General features: G+C 40.2%; 1 protein-coding gene and 1 non-coding gene across 2 annotated transcripts; one reads left to right on the top strand and one right to left on the bottom strand.

The window, feature by feature from the left end:
- Positions 1-10,448: 10,448 nt before the first annotated feature.
- Positions 10,449-13,345, bottom strand: LOC121863005. Its single transcript, XM_042361468.1, has 7 exons — positions 13,012-13,345; positions 12,294-12,505; positions 11,899-12,034; positions 11,656-11,789; positions 11,396-11,521; positions 11,051-11,204; positions 10,449-10,922 (listed from the first exon to the last, which is right to left on the bottom strand). The coding sequence occupies exons 1-7, from the start codon at positions 13,058-13,060 to the stop codon at positions 10,831-10,833; spliced, it is 903 nt and encodes a 300-aa protein (XP_042217402.1). The 5' UTR covers positions 13,061-13,345; the 3' UTR covers positions 10,449-10,830.
- Positions 13,346-17,797: 4,452 nt separating this feature from the next.
- Trnat-ugu lies at positions 17,798-17,869 on the top strand. Its single transcript has one exon. It is a non-coding gene; the product is annotated as a tRNA-Thr (tRNA).
- Positions 17,870-21,138: the final 3,269 nt, after the last annotated feature.

The following is a 21,138-nucleotide window of genomic DNA, read 5'->3' as shown; positions in this document are numbered from 1 at the left end:
CATTCATCCACTACTCTGTTTCCAAACCAGTGTTTACCTATTTCACGCCTAAATCTAAATTTGTCTAATTTAAAACCATTGTTACGAGTTCCCTCCTGGTTGGATAATTTGAGTACCTTTGTAATGTCCCCTTTGTTTAGCCCTGCCTTCCACTTATACACCTCTATCAGGTCGCCCCTCGCTCTACGTCTCTCAAGGGAGTGCAAATTAAGATACTTTTAACCTGTCTCTATACTCAAGGTTCCTAATGCCCAGGATTAGTCTTGTCATTCTCCTCTGAATTCTTTCCAAGGATTCTATATCCATTCTGTAATACGGTGACCAGAACTGAACTGCGTAATCCAGGTGTGGTCTCACAAGAGCAAAGATACAGTTTTAGGATGACCTCGCTAGTCTTGTAACTAACACTCCTTTGTATGAACCCAAGTACTTTATTAGCCTTACGAGCAAAAACACATTGTTTACTTGGCTTAAGGTTCCTACTTATCATTACTCCTAAATCTCTCTCGCAGTCGGATTTCTCTATGGCATCGTTGTTCATCTGGTATCTGGTTTCCCTGTTTACATCTCCTATACTGAGTACTTTACATTTGTCGACGTTGAATTTCATCTGCCATTTTTCAGACCATTCGAAAAATTTGTTTAGATCTTCCTGTAGTTTTGCCGAGTCCTCGTCAGATTTGATAACACGTCCTATTTTAGTGTCATCAGCAAATTTACTTATGTTGCTGTCTATGCCGATATCTATGTCGTTTATGTATATAATAAACAATAATGGTCCAAGTACTGAGCCTTGGGGAACTCCACTTGTGACGTTGCTCCAATGGGACTTAGTGCCGTTAATGCTCACTCTCTGTTTCCTGTCCTGTAACCACGCCCTAATCCATTTAAGGATGTCACCTTTGATGCCATTACCTTTGATGTCACCTTTCTAATTAGTCTTTCGTGGGGGACTCTGTCGAAGGCTTTGCTAAAGTCGAGATATACCACATCATAATTGTGCCCCTCGTCCACCGATTCGAAAACTGATGCAAAGAATGTTAATAGATTAGTTAGGCAAGAACGTCAGCTTGTGAAGCCATGCTGGGAATCATTGATCAATCGGTGCTTCTCCAGGGGATTTCGAATAGAGTTTGAAATGATTGCTTCCAGTAATTTGCCTACTATTGGTGTTAGACTGATTGGGCGGTAGTTAGAGGATAGTGATAACTGGTTTAGATCCGCTAACAAAGAGTTTTAAAAAGGAGGAGTTATTAATGACGTTATTTTTTCTAAGTTTACGAAGAAACCTGTTAATCTTGGCCTCATACTTAAGAATTACCCTGAATAAATCGTCTAGAATGGGGGCAAATTTAGTTCGGTCGTTAAGTATATTCATCATTTTCTCAACGTAGGACGTTTTATTGAGTATAACAACCCCATTACCCTTATCTGGTTTAGTGATGATAATATTGTCGTTGGATGCTAAGTTTTTAAGTGCGAGAAATTCTTCCTTAGAAAGAGCTTGTTTGGTGCTGAACGAGTTGTATGAATAATTTAATAGGTCCAAACGCTAAGTGGCGGAAAGAGTTAGTGAAATAATGCAGACCTTTTGATACTGGATCATATAAACTGAGGGAAGACAGTTTCTTAAAAAGACTCTTAAAACCAAGGAAATGGTTAAAACAGTTTAATTTGCGGGGATTAAAAGCATATTTCAGACCTTTAGATAAAGCTTGTTGTTCTACTTGAGAGAGGCCTGTTCGAACGGAACGGCCCAAGTGTTCATGGATGCGGGTTATCAAATGTCTTGAAATTTAAACTCAGTAACCGTAACCTGCAGCATTTTAAGTCCTATAGAAATTGCCAGAGACATCGACTAAGCAGTGAAATAAGGACAAAGAAGCATAATAATAACCTTACCCGTGACAAGCACGATAAACTATCTCGGGAATTAAAGTCTCAAGTGTCTTATTTAGATTACAACCATTTGCAGAATTTAGTAAATACTACAAATTATAAAATGACTTTTAGAATTGAACTCGTCCAGTACCATAAACTTGGAAAACTGGGTTATGTTCACGACAGTAATCTTTCCCCTAATAAGGTGATTTTCAGCTACTCAGATTTGACCCTCTCCTAAGTTGAACAACAAGCTTTATCTAAAGGTCTGAAATATGCTTTTAATCCCCGCAAATTAAACTGTTTTAACCATTTCCTTGGTTTTAAGAGTCTTTTTAAGAAACTGTCTCCTCTCAGTTTATATGATCCAGTATCAAAAGGTCTGCATTATTTCACTAACTCTTTACGCCACTTAGCGTTTGGTCCTATTATTCATACAACTCGTTGTGGATGTACATGAAATATATTATCAATAACTTTGTTTTCCCACAGTTTATATAGTGATGCTAATTAGCTATTGTACAGGAAGTGTGTTGTTGAACAGTCGGCGATCATAATCCTTGGATAGCTGGCCGCTTGGGGGTATATCTATCAACTCTTCTCCTGCAGTGTACTTGGTCTCCATGCCTCGTGTCTGGCAGGTTGGCTGGGGACCATCTTCTGTTGTCGACTGTACAGCCGTTGATGCTCTACCTGCGTTTATCACTATCAGCCCGCTCACCTAAACTGAGCCCCGTCATCAGTGTGTGTCAGCAGCTAATTTACTTTTACGTTGCTGCCAACATTTATGTCAGTAATGTATTCAATAACCTCTTACGCCTTTCATCTTTGATATAAGACTTTAAATAGTTTAGAAAATAACAAAAATATTTCACTTAAACTTAATTTTTGTATGTAATCAATTCATATATTTATTTACTTATTTTGTGTATTAATTTTTATCGTAATATACCTTGACTGAAGACAACCCGGATATGTTATCTAATCCAAGACACGACCCTGACCCTAACAACACTCGGCTACCTTCCCTAACCTTACCTGACCTTCATACCCGGGTACATAAACTCACCTAAGTTATACCCGAACGACTGGGCTATTCTCCAATTACCTTGACAGCCTTTACCCCCCTACTCACTAGACTGGTGTGAAGGGACTCCAGCCTCGCACCTGCTCGGTTCTGCGTGTGTGTGTGTGTGTGTGCTATGTCTGTTATTATGAATATTACAGTAGTTTAATTTTTTCGTGTCAATATCAAGTCAGTAACTTTTTTTGGTGTGGGGGGGTTATATAATGAGAATTTTTTTGATCGCAATTGAAGAGGAATTTATTATTATTATTGTAAAACTTGGCAGCAACCTCTCTTCTATCTGTCTGTCTGTCTCTCTCTCTGAGCAACACCCACCACGTAACATATACAGAGGCTTCATCAGGAGTTGACAGGGAGGGAGGAGAAAGTAACCAAGGAGTAGACACAGTTCCTGAGGCCTCGTGGTGTGGAACGTGAGGCAGGAACATTGTGTACGTCAACCTGTCTCGACTCCCCCCCCCCATCCTCTCTCCCTGCCTCCTTTACCTGATGCCTCTGTCTTGACCCCTCCCTCCCTCTCCTTCGTCTTCTACACTTCCCCTCCTCGTCTCTTCCTCCTCGTCTCTTCCCTCTCCTATTCGTCTCTTTCTTCCCCTCCTCGTCTCTTTCCTCCCCTCCTCGTCTCTTTCCTCCCCTACTCGTCTCTTCCCTCCCCTACTCGTCTCTTCCCTCCCCTTTTCGTCTCTTTCCTCCCTCTCCCTTCTTCTTCTCCTTACTTCCCCATACCTGTCTCTTCCTCGTCTTCTGCAGCCCTTCACTTCCTTCTCACTCTGCTTCCTCCCCTTCCCTCACATTGTCCCTCCCACCCTAATGCCTTCTATCCCAGGGCTATGTGTCGTCGTCCCACTCACCCTGTCATGGCCTCCTGGTATAGATCAAAGTGTAAAGTTTATCTCTAATTCCCACAGTGGATCAGTGACCTCCAGCAACTCCCAAGATCAGTATGGAGAGAAAGCATAGGGAGGTCATTCATATAATGTACCAACTCCTTTACTCCCACCCACCTGGACCCAACCCTCTTAAAGAAAGGAGTTGTTTGTGTTTTAGGTGTCGTCCACTCTTGTCAGTTCGAACAGGATTGACTGGTTGAACTTTGTACAGTTGCCTGCGTCCGCCTAGCATAGATCATTGCCCTCTATTTTTTTTTTTTTAATTTTCTACTCTGGTGAATGTGTTAGTTAATTGTTTGATCCCACAGACACTACTTCAATGTAATAGTTCATGCTACTGTTTATTCATCTACTGGATATACGAATCTGTGAGAGCTGGCCTAAATCATAATAACAATACAGTATATTATTTTGAGACCAATACTGTAGAAAATATTTGGTTACTGTACTTGCTTATTGTGAATGTATAGAGAAATGTTAACATGCAAGTTTCCACATTATGTCGGGTCACTGAATTACAACTGATTGTAGCTTCTTCTTTTTTACATGTCAGACCTATAATTAATGTTATTTTGTGTCAACATTTATCACATTTTACATTATTATTATTAAGTGAGTAAGACCTGATGACTGTCGTATCTGTAAGTTCGTACAGTACCTTGGGAATTTGCAAATAACAAAGGTTAACTTAACAATGTTCAGGAAAAATTTTATTCCTTGAGTCACATCTTCAGGCGTTATGATGTCTGGTAATGTTAAGTTACAACAGGACCTTGGCTCAACCACCTGGGTGGGATATACCGTACACTAATAACACACTATACCCGAGTGATCAGCCTCAACCTGAACCCCCACAGAGCAAGACGGTGGCACCAGTCCGTCAGGCCCCACAAGGAGGTCTAGGAAGTTGTATTTATGTTCCTTAATACATATATGATGCTAATTCCTCATTTATTATATCATGTTTATATATAGATTAAATTATGTTTATAAAGCATTATATATGATACAATGCAATCTCTTGTGTGTCTTTTGCAATGGGCACAAAAAACTGGCAGCTGACCATCCTGCCAGCAAAGGATATTTATACTTTATTTTACTGGGGATGTGGAGGGAGGGCAGAAGATGCTGATGCTCTCACTCGCCTGTAGATCCTTCTCCTAAAGTCTGCAGCAGGACAGACAAACATCCTCATTTACTGAGGAGTTAAGAGCTGGTGGTCGAGCTGCAACAGTACACACCGGAAAAATACAGATTCACATTCTCTTACTAATTACCAAAATTATGTTTGAATTTTTCAGTGAATTATAAATATTTGGATCTGAATTAGTGAATAAAAAATACTTCTTGATTAATAAAATATTCAGTTAAAAGAAAATGAAGGATTTAAACAATTTCTAACCAAGTTTTACTATTAACATTATAAGTGAATACCGGGGCTAGATTGGCTGGTGGTGGACTTGGGTCGTATCTGCTTGGACAATGGAGAATTCCCTTAAAGCTCACCGGTCCTAGGAGTGTGCAAAATACATATATAAATAGCTATATGCACATGTATAACAACATTATGTATGCATAAGAAAATATAATAAATATGAAATAACATAAATAAACATAAACATGAAATAATACTGTATGGTCCGGTACCGATAAGTATTTGTAATGTGTATACCGTAGGTACCGATACGTATAATTATATCCTTTCGTATTAAATTAGGTAAATTTTATTAATAATACCAACAAATGTTTGATAATAGGTCCATAAAGTGAGCTGCAGTAGTAAGAAACATGATAGCATATAGCCAGTGATTTGGCTTTGCCAGTATAGTAGGCTATTAAATCTGGAAAAAATCTTTTTCCCAAATATACCTTGTTGATTATAGGGTGCATCTTATGACCTGGGAAATATGGTACTCTGTACTGTCCTGTAGTGTTGACTCCTTGTGATCCATGGCAATCCGTGAGTTTCCGAAGGACGCAAGCTTTAAAACCACGAGTTTTAAGGGAATACTGTATACAGTATAGTAATACAATAATTGTTTGTCGTATCACATGCATAAGGGGCTTTTATTGTGCCTTTCAAATGAACAATAAACACCTTGTATTTGTTACAACACATTTTTATGTAATATACTGTACATCCACATACAGTATAAACATATTATTGATGCTCATGTAAAATATAATGGAATTTCTGCTTTCATAATAATCAAAAGCATAATTGTCATATGTATTAAGAAGTACAGTACATGTATATTCTTTCCTGAGAACGTCAATAACCTGCCATCTTCCCCTGGAGAGATAGACAACAACAATGAAAGAGGAAGTGCTGAATCATTTGTTTGTTCTTATTTTTGGCTGTTACATTTACAACGAAATGGTAAGAGGAAATGTGTATAACATCTTTAGGTAAGGGATATTATAACCAAGAATACTCACAGGTGTGTGTAGTTCACAATTTTAACACAGATGACATTGCATTATCTCATTTAGTTACAATACTGATTGAGTTCGAAAGGAGACACAGATTTTTTGAGGTGACTGTACAGTATACATAGGAAACTGTACACTTCCACACCCAATGTACAGTACAACATTTACCTGCATTGTCTGTACACATGCTGAACTGTGTATAGCACCTTCATAGTCTACATACAGTATATGCCAGACCATATTAAGTAAAAGGTCTGTTTGGATATATTACAGCTAAAACTTCTTATACTGTATAGTTCTCTAATGGATTGATGATAAACCTATCAAATTTAGTACAGTGTAACATGAAGAAGCAGTTGTTGTGTTGATGGTTTAGTTCGGAGTGTTACAGTGTGGTGTTTACTGAACTAGTCTGAATTCTGCTACCTGTACTGAAAACAAAAACAGACTTTATCTAAACAATTTTCACTATAATTAATGGGACATATAAAAAAAATGCATTATCCAGTACAGTATTTCAATATATGGATTTAAGAGATGAGTCTTGTGTCTGATAAGGATATAGAATTCTAATTTTCTCATTTCAAATTTTATTAAAAATATGACAATACAATTCCAATCAACAGACAGTGAGAACGACTAAAATATATTTCTCAGGACATATGATAAACGTAATATATCTTGCCACCTAGCCAAGCCAGCAATTGTAAATAACATTTCATGTATCTTTGTGTCGATCAAACATACTGACAGAACGTTGGACATATAAACACAGAGGCACACAAAAATCCTTCAGTACAGAAAACATGACCACCAAAATGAGGAAAAAAGTGACTGTGAGAGAGACAAGTCAAGTAGGCACAAATCTTAAGACTCACACACACATCACCGTTCCCAGTTTTGTGAAGTACGGGGAAACCGGCGATATGACGGGCGAGGTTGTAAATGTAACAGAGAGGATAGATACAGTAAAACAATCCAAACCTAAATGGAGAGGGTTAGATGCGCTGTGAGAGGCATCGGTCGAGGGAAGTCACTGGTAATACAGTTCAAGGTTCATTCCGTCATGGATCTCGTAGTCTCCGATCGTGATGTGGTCCTTGAAAATTGTGTACCACTTCTTGAGGACAATCTTGTCCCAGCGTGTGCCTGTCTGTGCCGCTATGAGTTTCTTGAGGTCACCGATCGTGTCGTCGGGGTTGCATTTCACCCTTACTTTCTTCCCCAGTCGATCGTTGCACGTAACTTCCAACATTATGATGGCAAGGGCGGCGGAGGTGACGGAGGGGGTGTCGGAGGTGGCGTTGGTGGTGGCGTTGGAGGCGGCGTTGGAGGCGGCGTTGGTGGAGGTGTCGGTGGTGGTGAAGGGGGTGGTGGGGAATTGCTGGAAATACAAAAATCTTTATTAGTTCACTGTATAAAAATTTGTACCAGTTTTTAGAGTCTGGGAATGCCATATAATATGAAATAACACTGAGAATTAATTATTACATTCTGAAGTTTGCAATTAGAACACAATGAGAAATACAAATGACACGTGATAAAAATAATAATGATAAATATAAAACTTAAAATTGGATAACATGAAAGATAGAATACACTACACATACAGTACCTAACAAAATCTGAAATGATAAAAACCTCACTCTATCAATCATATCCTTCATTCAGTCATCAATTATGTAGCTACTTTCTTTTTAACCAGTAAAATAATATCCCATTTGTTAAGCCTTGTGATAATCTTTTCCTAGGTACAGAACATTGTATAATACAGTATATATATATATATATATATATATATATATATATATATATATATATATATATATATATATATATATATATATATATATATATATATATATATATATATATATATATATATATATATACTGAACCACTCTCCCTCACCTGGACTTTAGAGTACTGTACTGTATTTATGGTAAAACTTTATAATGTGTACAGTACTATCGAAATTCTCTGAGTGATTTAGTATTTTTAGGTAAAGTTAGTTAAGAGTTTAGAGTAAAGGCATATTTGTAGACAGTACACTATAGTAGCACCACTCTTTCTGTGTACTGTACTGTATAAATATATTCTTTTTATTGTTTTAGTCTATCATAAAAACAAGACATAGCTTACCTGTTGTCAGTGCTTCGGCAAATTGGGGAAATATAGTCCTCCCTGACTCACCGATACATCCGATTATACCAGGAACGAACCACCGACCACTACCAAATTTGTGTACCTGGTATTTATTATTCGGTGCCATTTTTCCATAACATCAAATCACATACAGTTCGGTGATTTTTTTTTTTAATTCAATAAATCTTCAAAGACACATAGGCAATGGCAGAGGAGGTGGATTCTAAACGAGATACAAAAAATAACAGCGTCGACCATCTCTAGATATATCAAAATACAGTACTGTACACACGTAATAAAAAAAAATCATACTTCTAAACCAATTATTATCGTGTCAACCGTAAAAACACGCACTTCCCACCCTAGGAAAGAGTAATGTAAAATCAACCATCATCCTTCTTGTCAACTCAGCCCACAGCCTCAAGTCTATAGGGTTTATACCTTGGGAGAAATGACATTACAGTCCCCTAACTTTAGTATTAATTTCTAATAATGATTCACCACCTAGGAATATTTATACAGGTTTTTAGATAGTAATTAAACCTAGAAACTAAATAAAAATCTCTAATCAACACGAGAGAAGACGAGAATTAAACCCCTGAAGCCTTTGGAAACCTGAGATAGCCAATGTTAAAACCTATATTAATGATGTTAGCAATGTTAACCAATCACTTGTGTTATATCATTAGGAAGATAATTACCTGGAGTTAATGAGTAAGTGGTTGTTTCGGGTAATATCAGCGTTAGTGATGGTGATAGGCGGTCATCTGTGGCAGCTTCAGTCACTCAAGTCAGGATGTAAACAAAGTCAGCATTCGAGTACCCAGAACCTTCTCCTGAACGACGAAAACACTCCATATTATATAAAACATAGCTAGAATTGATATATTAACTACAATGTATAAAACAAAAATAGGAATTTATTTACTATTATTTATCTTTTAATTTTATTTTTGCGAAAACAAGGTAAACTAAATAAAACCAGCAAGAAAGTACTTGACATCATCTTTTATCTTTAATTTCTTATATTATTGTGTATATGTTGTCTATTGTTTCATATCAAAGTCCTTTTTTTATTTTATTGTGGATGTGGGAAACTTTGAATGGTTATTTGACACAAGAGCTGGATATATAAGTATTTTTTTTTATCATTGCTTCAGTCTTTCTAATTTTTACGACGAAAGCAAAAAGATTATTCATAAGACTTCAAATTACACAGAAGAGGTAAATGATTTATCCTCAAAATATGAATAATGATATTAATTGAAGCCTTTTCCTGTGATTTAGTTACTTTTTATATTTCAGGAGCCACTGGAAGCTTAGCTGGATGGAGCCTCAAGAAGAGTCACATATACAAAAAAAAATGAATATAAAATCAAAGACTTCTTATTCATCAAACTCAATAAACCAGGTAAATATATTCTAACAACATTATTTTTACTTCTTTTTTCACTTTAATCCTCTTCACCACTGGTCGGCTCGTTCCGTGTTTTCAAATAATACATAACAGATGAAGTCATTGAATACACTGGTGGTTGATATATACTAATATGGTCAATTTGTGTTAATGAATAAGAGGTGAGGTATTTTGGTTACAGGTTATACAGGTTATTTGTATGTATAGTGATGATTTTCTCCCATTACCAGTCCTGCATCAGAGAAAACGGATATAATTTTAAATGGGACTATTTTGTTTTGTATATGTCCCCTCTGTTTACTTTATTTTGTTCTGTTTATCTTATAATTATTGATTTGTTATGAACTAGTGTAATGACTTATCAGTTTGTTGTAAAAATAGTGTCATTCACGCCCTGTTTGTATAATATTCCCGTAACTTTGCCTCGCTTGGTAGTATGGTACAATAGCATTCTCCTTTGTCTATTTCTCTCAAGATACTCAGAGACTTGTTTTCCACAGAGAAATGGTGGCGTCAACAAATGTCTTGTATATATTCAGCAAAAAATAACTGTCGAGAGGAAAGTGTTTCATATGAGGTAAGAAGGCGGCTCTAATAATAATAATAATATTTATTCAGTAAAATTACATCATACAAGTCTACAATTAGTTTGGCATGTATATAGAGATGTAGGTATACAGCTCAGCATTTACTTATTCCTAATCGAGATAGTGTCCTTAAATACATAAAAATTATCAATAACAACAACAGTAGGCCTAGCCCTCAACACACCCAAGCCCCGTGCCTATGTCAAAGTATTGGAACATAATTTTTATAATAATTTGTAATACTTCCAAGAGTTAGGACTTTATTTGACTAGACATCGACATTTTTTACACAAATCCAGCTAGCCTGGGGAGATAGATAGATAGATATTCAATAAAATCGTCATTTGAGTTTACATTAGTTAGGTTTGATTAGGTTAGGTTGGGGGTTCCTCATGCCCCCAGTGGTGACGTCAGCAGGTCAACAGCAGCAGCAAACATCAGGGCCTTCCATATGACAGTGCCAGGAGTGCCCCTCGCTGACCCTGTAACACAAACGGTGATATAATTTCAATGGTAAGATCAGGTCAGTCAGGTTTATACCATGTTAGATCAGATCAAGTCAGGATATACGTCGCCATATTAGGTTAGGTCAGGTCAGGAAGCTACCCACCTCCTACTTGAAGACTCTGTTGAGGATTGGTGGGCGTGTGACCCCCTGCCCCGCCCTTGACCTTCTTCAGGTGGTGGTGGTACTGACGGGGTCGAGCTCGCTGGGTGGTGATGCTGTTAGTGATCCAGAGGTTGTGGCCCACTCGAGCACCGCACTGACACCCACCCACCCAGAACACACGTTCGATCCCACACGACAGGAGAAGGAAAGGAGAGAGGAAGGAATAGTGAGTCTGTGTATGTTGTGTAAAGTAATTGTGTGTATGTGTGTGTCTCTCTCTCTCTCTCTCTCTCTCTCTCTCTCTCTCTCTCTCTCTCTCTCTCTACCACTCCAGGCGGTACTCACGGTAAGGTTGACCTCGTTGTTGGTGAAGTGGTGCCTCTTGAGTCGGAGGGTGAGCCTGGCGGTGGTAGTCCTGGTGAGGTCGGCCTCTTGGGTGACCTCCAACACCTCCTGTACCCCATCCTCCACCTGTAGTGGCCACGAGGAGGAGGAGGGAGAGAACAAATTAGGAGATTAAAACAGTTGTAATTATTATCTACGTCCGTCTCTCTCTCTCTCTCTCTCTCTCTCTCTCTCTCTCTCTCTCTCTCTCTCTCTCTCACCTGAAGGCCATTAATGAACCAGGTGAAGACAGGTGTCGGGTGAGCTCTCAGCACAGTACAGTTGACCCCCAACACCTCTCCTGGGTAGTAGCGGATCTTGTACCCGACCAAGATAGGGCGGGTAGCGGGCGGATCTGTGTGGGAGGGGAGGGAGAGTTGGTGTATATAGGGGAGAGAAGGGGAGATAGGTGAAGAGGTGGGTGTAGGGGTAGGTGAAGGGGTAGGTGTCGTATTACAACTCACCTATAATGGTCATGTTGGCAGTGACCAGGTGTTGGGAGAAGGTCGGGAAGTCTGCCACCGCCTCACACACGTAGGTCCCTGTAGCTGCAACGCCCACACGCTGTAGCACCACGTGTCCTAGGCCGCCCAAACCTGCCTTGTAAACAAACATCACGTGACACCAGGTCTCCCATATCAACCTTGTAAACAAATACCTCAGAGGACAATCTACCAGAGTGTTGTGGCGGCACAGTGCGAGGAGCTCTTTTAAGACCAGACTTGACCAACACTGGAGCAGGCACAGTTACACTCAGGAGCCAGTACAGGCGCAGTACTTATCAACATTATCACATTTCTACTACACAATCACTCCATCTACTACCACACCACCTACCACCACCTGAAGGAGGACCTACCTTAACCTTGATGCCTGGGAGAGCGAACACCGTAGCGAGGTTGCCAATGGAGTAAGCTACAGATGCTCGATAAAACTGAGACCCGTCCTTCCACCAGGAAAGGGAATACAAAGGTCCAGGCCAAGGATCCACCAAGCACCACAACGATACGTCCTCCTCCGCCCGCGCCTCCTTCGGTACTTCCACGCTTCGTATATATACACTGAGGGACCCTGGAATGACCACGAGAGGTACAGTGTTAGGTAAGTACCACGAACAAGAACGCTATTTTTTTTGGAGGGGATCTAAGGCCTCGAATCAATTTTACATGTGAACTAACTAAAAATTACTTTAAAATAATTTGGTTTAGTTGGGTCAGATTAGAGCTGGTTTCTTAAAATATCATTTGAAAGTTAAATGGTTGGTGATAAAAGTGGTACTGTTCGTGTTATTCTCCCAGCATTGTGTTTTTATATGGTTTTGAATGATCAAGCATGAAAATGGTGTCGTATTTACCCCGAGACTACCAGATTCACAAATAAATTCATTCTTGTATCCACCAATTACGAGGGAAAATATAACTTAGTACAAATTTATTCTTGAAATAAAAACGATAAATTTTAACACCAACCGTAAAGACGACTGGATAAACATTGGGCAGATTAAGATGTCGTTCACAATAACCTTAAGTAACACAATCGATGACATACAGTAATTGTGACACAGTATATGATCTTACCTTTACTATAGAGAATTAAGATGAAGGTAGCGAGCGTGTACACTGACATTATAATATTGTCAGGATGATATACACGGTCTGGCGGGCTGCTGGGCTGGTTGGCGGGCTTTTGTCGCTCCTCCTCGGTATCCCAGCCAGTCCGCCACACACTCCTATAACCGTGTCAAGGAGAGCTTAAAAGACGCCTCAGTAAATCACTTGTTGGTTCAATAAAGACACATTCTCTCCACTCTAGCGTTGATGTATTACTGCTAAAACTAATAACAGCTGTAGTGATGACTGAAGGTGGTGGTGGTGGTGGTGATGACTGAAGGTGGTGGTGGTGATGGTGACGGTAGTGTGCAGGGAGAGGGCAAGAAGGCGTCTGCGTGGTGTAGGCGCCTCGACAGCCCACAGTCCTCAGAGGAGATTATTATTGTGAGAGAGGGAGAGACAGGGAGAGAGGATTAAGAACGAGAGAGAGTTGAGTGAGGGCTGAGAACAAGAGGGACGTATCAAGCACAACCTGATCCCCTCTAAGATCTTACAAGAGTATGGGTCAACATTGTACGGGGAGGGGGGGGGGGACACAGGTACCAGATGCTCACTGTATGGGTGTTTACAAAGTCCCTTTATGTTTGTGTGTTGACAGTCTCTTGAGGAGGTTGTATATTCTTTAACATTTTCTGTGACAGTCTGGATACGCGTTTTCTGTAACAATTTAGATTCTTATTTTCTGTAGCAACTTAGATTCCCGTTTTCTGTGACTTTTGGTGAGACGCTGTTCAAATTTCTCTATGAATACAGTTGACATAATATTTGAACTAAAGGGGCTAAGGTTGTCATGAAGTATAAATAAATGCATCTTTTAAGTTCAAAATATTTATTCAGGAACATCAGTACCCATCCTAAGAGGTGTTGTGGCGCCTCTACCTGTGATTAAGGTCGAGTGATGTTGACTTCTTTCTGGTCCTCCTCTGAAACCTCACAGATAATGGCGTAGCTATAGGAGGTAGGTGTCGGTGATGGTATTTCAGGAGGAGGGGGCAGCAGCCAGGGAAGGGAGGAGGATGGTGTGAAGCGATCTAACCCTCCCTTATCTTCCTCCACCAGCAGGCCTTCCTCCTCCTCCAACAGGCCTTCCTCCTCCTCCAACAGGCCTTCCTCCTCCTCCAACAGGCCTTCCTCCTCCACCAGCAGGCCCTCCAGCCAGTAGTGTCAGCCCCTGCAAGAAGGTCACTGGAATACAATGATCACGGGTTAAATTGGATCATGACGCGCCACAGCCACTGACACGCTACAGCAGCTCTCACAAGTAAACACCAGGGAGAGAGAAGGACTGACCAGCGAGAAGGAAGCGGGAGGCACTCAGCTGCAGGATGGCGGGCGTCTGGACCACCGGAGGAACCTTCCGCAGGAGCGGTATGGACACTCCGTCACCATCACGCTCCTCCTCCTCAAACTTCCCACTCTCGTCCTCTCCTTCACCACTCTCGTCCTCTCCTTCACCACTCTCGTCCTCTCCTTCACCACTCTCGTCCTCTCCTTCACCACTCTCGTCCTCCATGCCAGGAAGCTCCCAGAGCCCCTGGGTGTTACCGTTACTCCACCAAGACGGAATCTTAACTGTGGCCGAATAAACCTTAACCCATATTCCGGTGTCTCCTTCTGGTTTACAGCATTGAGATCTAGTGCTCTAATAAACCAAAGCTCATATACTCCTCAAAACATCATTGGCTCCACCCTTAACTAGATGATGTGAGAGTGTATCTTACTAGTTCACAGTTGTTATTTGAGGTCACAGGTGAGTCACAGTGTTGATGATGTAAGTCGGTAAAGTGTGAGAAGCGTGACGCAGGTGGGGGTGTTAGATGGTTCAGTGGCCCTGACCCAAACACCTGTCCAACCGTGTGTGTGTGTGTGTGTGTAGGTGTCGCTAGTGTACTGTTTGTGAGGGACGGATGTAAGGTAGGTGGAGTAGGCAGGGTGAGGAGGACGAGGTGGTTTCATTATTGGCCAGCAGCCTTCAGGATACGAGGTCTTCCTTGAAACAGCGGGAGGTGTGGGTGAGGTGAGGAGAGAGTGAGTACAGGTGAAGTGAGGATAGGTGAGTGTGAGGTTGAATATGAGGACGAGAAGGGATGAGTGTGAAGGGGTCACTGTGAGGTGAGGTGAGGTGAGGGTAACTAAGTACTGATTAAAACCTATTCCATTATCTTTCCGCAGAAGAACAAGAAGATATGTCACGTGGTGGTATTGTGGTGGCTGTAGTGTGAATACTGGCAGCGGTAATCAGGATAGCTAGCAGTGACATCAAGATCAAGAGATCGAATCCCTCCTCGCCACGACTGCTACAGCGCCTTCTTCACCTCTATGGGTGGGAACAACGGTGCGTGGTTATAATCATTATCCCAGGCGGTGGCAAGACGGGTCATAGATGTGGTAACTTCTATACATATACATACAGTATCTCCTATACATACACATAATAGTTCTATACATACTCAGTAATCTATACATACACAGTGTTACCGCAAGAGGTACATAATTATGATGACATATAAACAAATGTTATGTTAGGCTGTAACTCATGTCATGTTTATTGGGCGTGCCTGCCCGTGTACAGTGATGGGAGGCCCAGAAGGAGGTTGGAGGGTGTGAAGGGAGTTTGTTTATGTATCATTATAATCACCTGACTCAGCCATAGTTGACCAGCCAAGGGGCCAGGCTACAGGGTGGGCATTTCAGTAAAGCTACCCATATCTTAGAGTCAACACCTACCCTGGCTTCTCTCTAGACCAGGGGTTCTCAACCAGGGGGGAATTCAGGTTTTCAGGGGGGAAACTGATTCGGGAGCAAGAGATATGTTCGATGAGAAATCAATCACAGAATTTTGGCCCTTGATGTGCGATTCCTACCCAAAAGTGGCAGAAAGAGCTATCCGTGCATTGCTTCCGTTTGTGTCGACATATCTTTGTGAGTCAGGCTTTTCAACTCTGTTGCAAATTAAAACGAAGCAACGTAGTAGATTAGAGGTAGAAAATGACCTGCGTTGTGCCCTTTCAAGCACTCCTCCGCGTATCCCAGAATTGGCGAAGAAAAAACTATCACAGGTTTCTCATTGACTGTAATCTTCATCTGACTAAAATTAATTACAAATTTACAATATCCTGGTATTCTATTGAATTTTTGTTTATTGCATTATGCTTCAGTTTGGTCTGTTAAGTAATTCATTATAAATATAAAAAAACTATTTTACTTTTATTCAAGTTTTATAAATCCATCAACATTTTCAATTGGCATTTAATTTGTAAAACTCCACTATAAAAATAATCCATGTAAAATTGTAAATGTATATGCACTAATATGGAAAAAATAAAGGATTTTCAGTATTATATTCATATTATTTGGAATGCACTTTTTGAGGCAGACAATCTTGGAAAGGAGGGGGGAATGACATTCTGACATATGGTGAAAGGGGTGCATGGGGCAAACAAGGTTGAGAACCACTGAGCTAGACCTTCAACACGTAAGTTTAACTTGTACTTATTGTGTACACAGGTAGACTGTGTCATTGTTTTTGTGTTAAGATTAGACTAATTACATAGCCATGATTGTTATGTAAATATATATTGTATTAAACATTTATGTAAGAGTGCCTATGTATGACTTATTTGAAATATTAAATGAATTGTATCAACAGGTTTGACCGAATTATAATGTTCGTGTACGACGTGAGCAGTATTATTCACCCTCTAACCGTCTGATTGGCGGTTATACACAGTAATCTATACACACACACGGTAGCCAGTAACTTATGGTGTACAAGAACCTGACGAAGGTGTTTATCCCCCAGCAGGAGAAGCAGAGGGGCGCCAGCAGATGTCCAGCCTCCCTCCTGTTGTTGATGACATAACTACCGCCTTCCTCCTGAGCGTGGTGACTGCCGGGGCTGTTCTCATAACCAGTAAGTATTCTTATTCTTGTTTTATCATTTTCTTTGTATTTTGTTAATGTTTTATTTATATATTTTATTCGTTATTTACGTGAGCACAGTGAAACCATATAACGGACCCCTTTCTATGTATAAACCGTTAGATATTATTTTTGTGTATATATAGGCCTATAACGGACTTTCCATATATGTGTAATTTGTTATTTGGAGTTTTCATAAATAATGGATCGTTAAATATAGGCTTTACTGTATTCTTTGGTATAATAATTTCCTTCATTTTCATTTTTTCTCGTTATTTATTATTCATTATCATTTATTCCTGCTCTACTAAATATGTTTCCTGCCTAGTATGTCTTGGATCACCTGAAGATTAGACACCCCAACGCTTATTTCACCTGTTAAGTATACCTAACCTAACTCCCCCTCGCTTCACACAACATTACTCAGCATTACTCAGCATCACACATCACTACTCAGCATTACTCAGCATTATACAAATACTCCCTTTCTCCCACAGGTTTCATAGTCATAACATTTGTGAATAGTTACGAGACTGTGTACAGAGGTCATCCCAGGTTAAGGAGGAGGAGGAGGTAGGCTGAACATGACCTGAGAGATTACCTTAATGACCTCTACCTGTTGACTCACATTCACCTTAATTACTTACTTGGCTGATGCAGTTTACACTTCCCGTTCAACAGTGTAAGTGAGAATTGCCTTATGATTTTTTCAAGTTATCTGTCAGCTGCCGTATCTATTGGTGACCCAGCCGAGTAGATAGATAGATAAATGGAGAGACAGATAGATATATTAAATAAGTGTTGTATCAGGTGTGGATGAGACTCGTGCGTCGCCTCCTTAGCTCAGGGGCAGAGCACTGGTCTTGTAAACCAGGGGTCGTGAGTTCGATTCTCACAGGGGGCACATGTGTTTTACGCACCGAAACTACAATAAGAGAAGAAATTGATATTTAGAAAGATAAATAAATAAATTATTCAGTAAAAGATTTTTATATAAGTTTATAATTGGTTTAGAATGTATATAGACAGTGCAGGTATAGTGTATATAGAGTGAAGGTATACAAACAATATACCTTGACAGTCCAGGTATACAAACAACGGTAAACTGTAAGCTAATTACACAAAGGATAGTTAACAGTACTACATTGACTCTATATCTATATTGTCTATATACATTACATTTTAAATAAATAAAACAAAAGTATCATACGGGGAAACGTTAAATAATTTATTTTAACTGTCTAGAAGTCAATACATTAATTAAGTATTACCGTCTGTTGTAATGATTATTGTTTATTTACTGCACCTTGTATGAATAAAATTGGATGTTAGCTTCAAAATGCGACTAAATTGGCGTAAAATAACTTCAGTTAGCCACATTGTTAATTGCTGCGTTAGAGAAAATGCTTTCTTACGGGGGAGACTCTACTAGTTGGCGACTCCCGGTGAGAGATGAGAAATACTAGATTTGGGTGATAAAATATGAGAAATTATAGGTCTTTGGTGATGAATGATGGGAAATAACTGGTTTTGGCCGATGAATGGTGAGAAATAATAGTCTTTTTGGCGATGAATTATGAGAGATAACAGGTTTCTGGCGATAGGAAATTGAAAATAATAAGTTTTTGACGACGAAAATGAAAATTAATAAATTATTTATATTATTGTTGGGACTTTATAACTCAATCTTGGACATTTTGTCTTGGAAATACTTACGGTCACTAATACGGAGAGACAAACTTCAGTTAACAATACAGTATTGTAGGAAAAAACTCATAACCCCTATGACGAAAGTGAACAAATAAAAACATTTCAACAATACTAGTGTGTGAAAGTATGACAATGTGTAATAGTTAACTTCTCTATACATACATACACCCCTCTCCCCCATCACACACACACATACACTCCTCTCCCCCATCACACACACACATACACCCCTCTCCCCCATCACACACACACATACACCCCTCTCCCCCCCACACCCCTCTCCCCCATCACACACACACATACACCCCCTCTCCCCCCATCACACACACACACATACACCCCTCTCCCCCATCACACACACACATACACCTCCTCACACATCACACACACACACCTCTCCCCATCACACACATACACCTCTCACACACACACACTCCCTCCCATCACACACACATACACCCCTCTCCCCCACACACACACACATACACCACATCATACACTCCTCTCCCCATCACACACACATACACCCCTCTCCCCATCACACACACACACCCCTCTCCCCACACACACACACACATACACCCCTCCCATCACACACACACATACACCCCTCTCCCCATCACACACACACACACACACCCCTCTCCCCATCACACACACCACATACACCCCCTCTCCCCAGCACACACACACACATCACCCCTCTCCCCATCACACACACACACATACACCCCTCTCCCCCCACACACACACCCCTCTCCCACACACATACACCTCTCCCCATCACACACACATACACCCCTCTCCCCATCACACACACACATACACCCCCCCCCATCACACACACACATACACCCCCCCTCTCCCCATCACACACACACACACACCCCCTCCCCATCACACACACACACACACACCCACATACATACCCTCTCCCCATCACACACACACACATACACCCCTCTCCCCACATCACACACACACCCCACCCCTCTCCCACATCACACACACACACACATACCTCCTCTCCCCATCACACACACACATACACCCCTCTCCCCATCCACACACATACACCCCTCTCCCCACACACACACACACATACACCCCTCTCCCCACTCACACACACATACACCCACACTCCCCCTCTCCCCATCACACACACTCCTCTCCCATCACACACACACATACACCTCTCCCCATCACACACACACACATACATCACACACACACATACACCTCTCCCCATCACACACACACATACACCCCTCCCCATCACCCCATCACACACACATACACCACCCCATCACACACATACCCCCCCTCCCCATCACACACAAACATACCCCCCTCTCTCCCCATCACACACACACATACACCCCTCTCCCCCCATCACACACACACACCCCCCTCTCCCCATCACACACACACACATACACCCCTCTCCCCATCACACACACATCACACACACACATACACCCCTCTCCCCCATCACACACACACATACACCCCTCTCCCCCATCACACACACACATACACTCCTCCGGAAACCAAGTGACGCTACTGACACCCACACCCAAGACTAGAAGGTTGAAGTGAGGTCATATATGTGAATAAACACGAAATACATCACTCTAGAATAAATATGTATATGTATTTTATGTATCACTAGAATAAATACAAAATACAAGCCAGGTTGATCAAAAATACCTCACTACCTGCATTAAACCTTTATATCCCACACACTGATTAATGAATATGCCAATATGTATTTATCTTTGAGAAATTATAATAAATGTTTGTAGTTTATTGATTTATGTAGATGATTGTATTTATGTGTATAATGTTTTGTGGATTTTTTTTTAATTATGATTCGTTTTGTGGTTAGGATATATTGAAGAACTCACTCAAATTATCTCAAAAATAATGTAGGTAATATTATTGTTTTATTTATCATCAAGTTTTAAAAAATATTCTTGGCACACGTTTATTATATTATATCTAATCAGTGTGAAAGCTATGTAGAATAATTTAATTGGAAAGTTTAGCACAAATAAAATCGTTAATATACAATTTTTTCCGCTTTTTTTTAGTTATTTCTCTTGAAGGTTTGGATATAATGCTTCCAGAATAAGTCCAATATTTTATTTCCAAGTCTTATAGAAATCTTAACGTTAGGAAATGACTTTATAAGGAGGAGAATAAGTGGATAAATGACATAGACAACAACAAGTGACATGTGTAATAGTACGCTACCCGCTACCGAGTATGGGATGCAGACGCCACTATCCACGTTCCAATAATATTTAACCTTCCTATAACAATAAACATAATTCTAACACATCATTCTTCTTAAATATAACTAATTTTACTTATATAATTAAACATTAATAAATACATGATTATTTTCATGAGTAATGGTGGTGAAAATAATATAGGTGGAGTATTTTTAAAAGAGTTTGG

Source organism: Homarus americanus, unplaced genomic scaffold (assembly GCF_018991925.1).
Source record: "Homarus americanus isolate GMGI-L3 unplaced genomic scaffold, GMGI_Hamer_2.0 scaffold24922, whole genome shotgun sequence".
In the NCBI taxonomy this organism is placed as follows: domain Eukaryota; kingdom Metazoa; phylum Arthropoda; class Malacostraca; order Decapoda; family Nephropidae; genus Homarus; species Homarus americanus.
This window is presented reverse-complemented; position numbering and strand designations above follow the sequence as displayed.

Bases quoted from the DNA above. Each gene is read 5' to 3' on its own strand.
- LOC121863005 (XM_042361468.1), bottom strand. From the start codon at position 13,060: ATGTCAGTGTACACGCTCGCTACCTTCATCTTAATTCTCTATAGTAAA. The intron at 12,506-13,011 runs GTAAGATCATAT...TGGTCATTCCAG, and splicing joins CTTAATTCTCTATAGTAAAG to GGTCCCTCAGTGTATATATA. The intron at 11,790-11,898 runs GTGAGTTGTAAT...CCTCCCACACAG, and splicing joins TGCCAACATGACCATTATAG to ATCCGCCCGCTACCCGCCCT.